This window comes from Gekko japonicus, unplaced genomic scaffold (assembly GCF_001447785.1).
Source record: "Gekko japonicus isolate JY-2015 unplaced genomic scaffold, Gekko_japonicus_V1.1 scaffold1607, whole genome shotgun sequence".
NCBI lineage: Eukaryota > Metazoa > Chordata > Lepidosauria > Squamata > Gekkonidae > Gekko > Gekko japonicus.
Genome location: NW_015161445.1, coordinates 300863 through 304645, shown reverse-complemented (window position 1 = coordinate 304645; position 3783 = coordinate 300863). Strand labels below are relative to the sequence as shown.

General features: G+C 54.7%; 1 protein-coding gene across 1 annotated transcript in view; it reads right to left on the bottom strand.

Annotated features, from left to right (window-relative positions):
- Positions 1–1282, bottom strand: part of LOC107125615 (progesterone receptor-like) — a 93795-nt gene extending 92513 nt beyond the window's left edge. The window contains exon 1 of the mRNA XM_015429047.1: positions 12–1282. Within this exon, the coding sequence (XP_015284533.1) occupies positions 12–724 (713 nt within the window). The 5' untranslated portion in view covers positions 725–1282. The remainder of the gene's footprint in view (positions 1–11) is intronic.
- Between the last annotated feature and the right edge of the window lie 2501 nt (positions 1283–3783).

Sequence of the window (3783 nt, the reverse complement as noted above, 5' to 3'; positions counted from 1 at the left end):
GGTTGGACGACGAGGCGGCGGCCCCGGGAACGCGGCCCGACGGCGCGGCGGCCACGAGGCTGTTGGCGCCGGAGTCCGAGGCCCCGTCCGACTCGGAGGGGTCCCGCAGCGCGAAGGCGGGCTCGCCCTTGGAGGCGTCGGCGGGCGCCGCTTCCTTCGCTCGGGGGCTTCTGAAGACGGCGCCGTCCGCATCCTTCGCCGCCTTCCAGGGCGAAGACGAGGGGGCCGTCGGGGAAAGCGGCAGCAGGGGAGTCGCGTTGGCCGGCGCGTCGCTGGCTTTGCCGTCGGGGGCGCGGCGGTTCATGAGCGCTCCGGGGAACTCGGCGATCTCCGAGCCGAAGAAAGACCAGGCGGCGGGGGGGCTGCCCGAGTTGGCCGGGGAGGAAGAGGGGGCCAGGAAGGTGTCTAGGACCCGGTCCAAGGCATCCTTGTCCGCCGGGGAGCCGCAGCTTGCTCGGATCGAGGAGGAGTTACCCTTCGCGCTCCCCTCCTCCGGCGGGAGGTACGCCTTGGCCTCGTCTTCCTCCTCCTCCTCTTCCTCCTCATCGTCGCTGCTTTTGGGATACAGCAGCCCGTCCAGGGACAGATCGAGCGCTTCGACGGTCTCCTTTCGGAAGGAGCCGAGCTCAGAGGGGTGGGGGGCGCGCAAAAGGAGCGAGCCGTCCCGGGGGTCGGAGGAGGAGGCGTGAGCCCTGGTGTCCCCTTTGGCCTTCATCTCTGTCATAGCGACCCTCTGATTCGACCGGGAGGGCAACCGATCCAGCGGGGGGCTGATGTGGGTCCGGCCTAAACTGGGCTAGCCCCCCAAATCCGCCCCGTCAACATCTTGCACCGTTTGGATCCGTCCTGCTGTCACATAGCGAGGCGCGCACCGCCTTCCGTCCGCAAGTTGGGGAAGGGGCCGAAATGGCAAGCTGACTTGAATAGTTTAAAGTCCGGGACGAAGGAGACCGAAAGGACCCGGCTGGAGACGACGAGCCGGGGAAGGCTTCCCGCTGCAGCCCTCGAGTCCCTGCGCCTCGCCAGCTCTCCAACGCGCACCCTTCCCCGCAGAGTCCCCCAAAGCAGCCCGAGAAACAGATCCCGAAGGCGGCGAGGCGAGGTGGGGTTAAAGTCAAATAGAGTTCCGGGCGTCCCTAGATCCCTTCTGCAAAAGCCGCTTCTTCGGCCAAAGCGCTGGAGCTCCGCCCGCTTCTTCCCGCCTGCCCCGGACAGTCCGAAGAGTTTTTTGCCCTAGGAAGGCTCTCTGGCAGCCGCCGACGCGCTCCTCTGCCTGCCTGCCTGCGGTCCGCGAAGCAGCCAGGGGGGTCTTCCAAACCCCGGCGCCCCTTGGGGGGGGGGGGGGGAAGGGGTTTGGCAAACTCGACGAAGACGCGAGGATAGTGGGAGTTTGGGGCTCCTTCGCCCCAGCCGGCTCTGCGCTGCCTCCTCGTGGTCAATTCCTTACACCGGTTCTGGGTTCTATACTTGTTCCAACCCGAACTAGAAGAGAGCGCAAAGAACCGGACCGCCCCCTTCCAGTTCCTCCCCCTTAACTCTGTCCCCTCCCCTCCGTTTCGTCCAGATCAAACAACAGTGGAAGTAAATTTCCGGATAGCTCTGGCACTGCATGTAGTCGCAGCGTAGCAGGCAGCAGTGCAATTAGGAGAGCTTCACCGGTTCAATATCTGCCTGTCGTGGCACGCGCTATCGAAGTTTACCTACTAATGCAATAACCCCCGTAATCCCAGGAAGCCTGCCTAGGCGGAATGGTCAGCCTCTCTCCAAACTACAGTTCCCAGCATTCTTTGAGAGAAGCTATACCTGTTCCATAGGTTTAAATCCATTGTGACTTTGTAGCCGAAGCAGTAGTTTAAAGTAACGGGAAGTGTGCAAACTAGTAGAGACCAAGTTTCATTTTTAGGGTTACATGAATAGCTTTTCATAGAATTGGATTGTAGGATGTCTTTGCCTGCGGTACACAATTCATATATCTTGGTTCACTGTGGTCAGGGTCAGCCTGGCTTTATAGGCTTCTGTCGTGGTTCGAGCTGTTCCAAAATTGCCTTCTAGTAACATAGGGTTGCCAGGTCTGGGTTGGAAAATACCTGGAGACTTTTGGGGGGTGGGTCCGGGAGAGGGTGGGGTTTGGGGAGGGGCCTCAGGATGGTTCAGTGCCCTAGAGCCCACCCTTCAAAGCAGCCACTTTCTCCAGGGGAGCTGATCTCTGTCAACTGGAGACCGGTTGTAAAACTGGGAGATCCCCAGGCCCCGCCTGGAGGCTGGCAACCCTATAGTAATGCACACCTTCCATTGCTGGAATAGGGATTTTGTGTGACCCAGCCAGACAATTCTTGGATAGCAGTGGTCATGAGAAAAATACACACGCCTGAGTGCCTGAAACAATATTTTTTACTTGTTTCATTTATACCCCACCTTTCTCCCCAATGGGGACCCAAAGCGGCTTACATCCTTCTCCTCCTTTCTATCCTCACAGCAACCCTGTGAGGTAGGTTAGCTGAGAGAATGAATGCCCCGAGGTCATCCGGTGAGCTTCCATGGCACCAGTTGGAATTCGAACCTGAGACTTCCAGTTACTAGTCCGACACTCTTAGCCAATACACCACACTGGTTCTCTACCTTTTAATACTTAGGGAAAAACGTTTTCAGTCTTCAGCAGAAACAGAGTCCACAGAAAGTTGGATAGGAATAAATAACCTCTCCACCCTCTTGTTACTGCAAGGAACTCTGTGTATGCTCTGAGGAACCTGCCACAGCCTAGGTAACGTGTTAAGCTTATCTAACCCAACTGTATTGCTTTTCATTTGAATATCTCTATACTGTTGTTATTGTGTATTTTCCCTGCATTCTCTCTCTCCCCCCACCTTTTCCTGCCACCTTTTGAATCCAGCCACCATGTTTGGTTGTAGTGGTTAAGTGCACGGACTCTAATCTGGGAGAACCGGGTTTGATTCCCCACTCCTCCACTTGCATCTGGCTGGATGACCTTGGGCAAGCCATACTTCTGTCAGAGGTGTTCTTGAAAATGAGCAATTTCTGTCAGAGCTCCCTCAGCCCCGCCTCCCTCACAGGGTGTCTGTTGTGAGGAGGGGAAGGGAAAGGAGTTTGTAAGCCGCTCTGAGACACCTTCGAGTAGTGAAGGGCGGGATATTAATCCAATCTCTTCTCTTCTTCTTCTCTTCCTTTCTCCCTCTCTTTTATAATTAACCTTTTTCATAAAGACAGTTTTGAGGCTTCACTTTAGTGCAATTTATTTCTCTGGGGTATTTCTCTTAATCTCTTTCCCATGTGCTAGACTGCATGGGCGCAAGTAGTTGGTTATAAAATATTTTCTAGGATTTCTACCCCGTCACTTCCTTTATTGCTGTGGAAAGGAGGAATACTTAGCTTTGGTTTAAAAAAAAAAATACCAGAGAGGCAGCAGCTTTTCCAAAGAAAACCCAGTTGTCCAAAAAGATTGTTCCTGGAGAGAAATGGGAGCTCTGTGCCTTTTCCCAATGTTGGGGGCAAACCCCCTGATCCTAATCTTGGTAATGGTTCAAATGTGTGTGTGTGTGGGGGGAGATTTACTGTGAAATTCTGTCCATACTAATCCACACAACAGCCCTGTGATGTAGGTTAGGTTCAACGATAGTAACTGGCCAAGCTCAACCAAGAAGCTTCATAGTGGTGATTTGATTCTGAGTCTCCCCAGATCTTATCCCAGTTCCCCTATTATAGTACAGAACAGATTTCCACTACGCTGCTAAACTGTATGTATCACTTCTGCTTATAGCTCTAGAA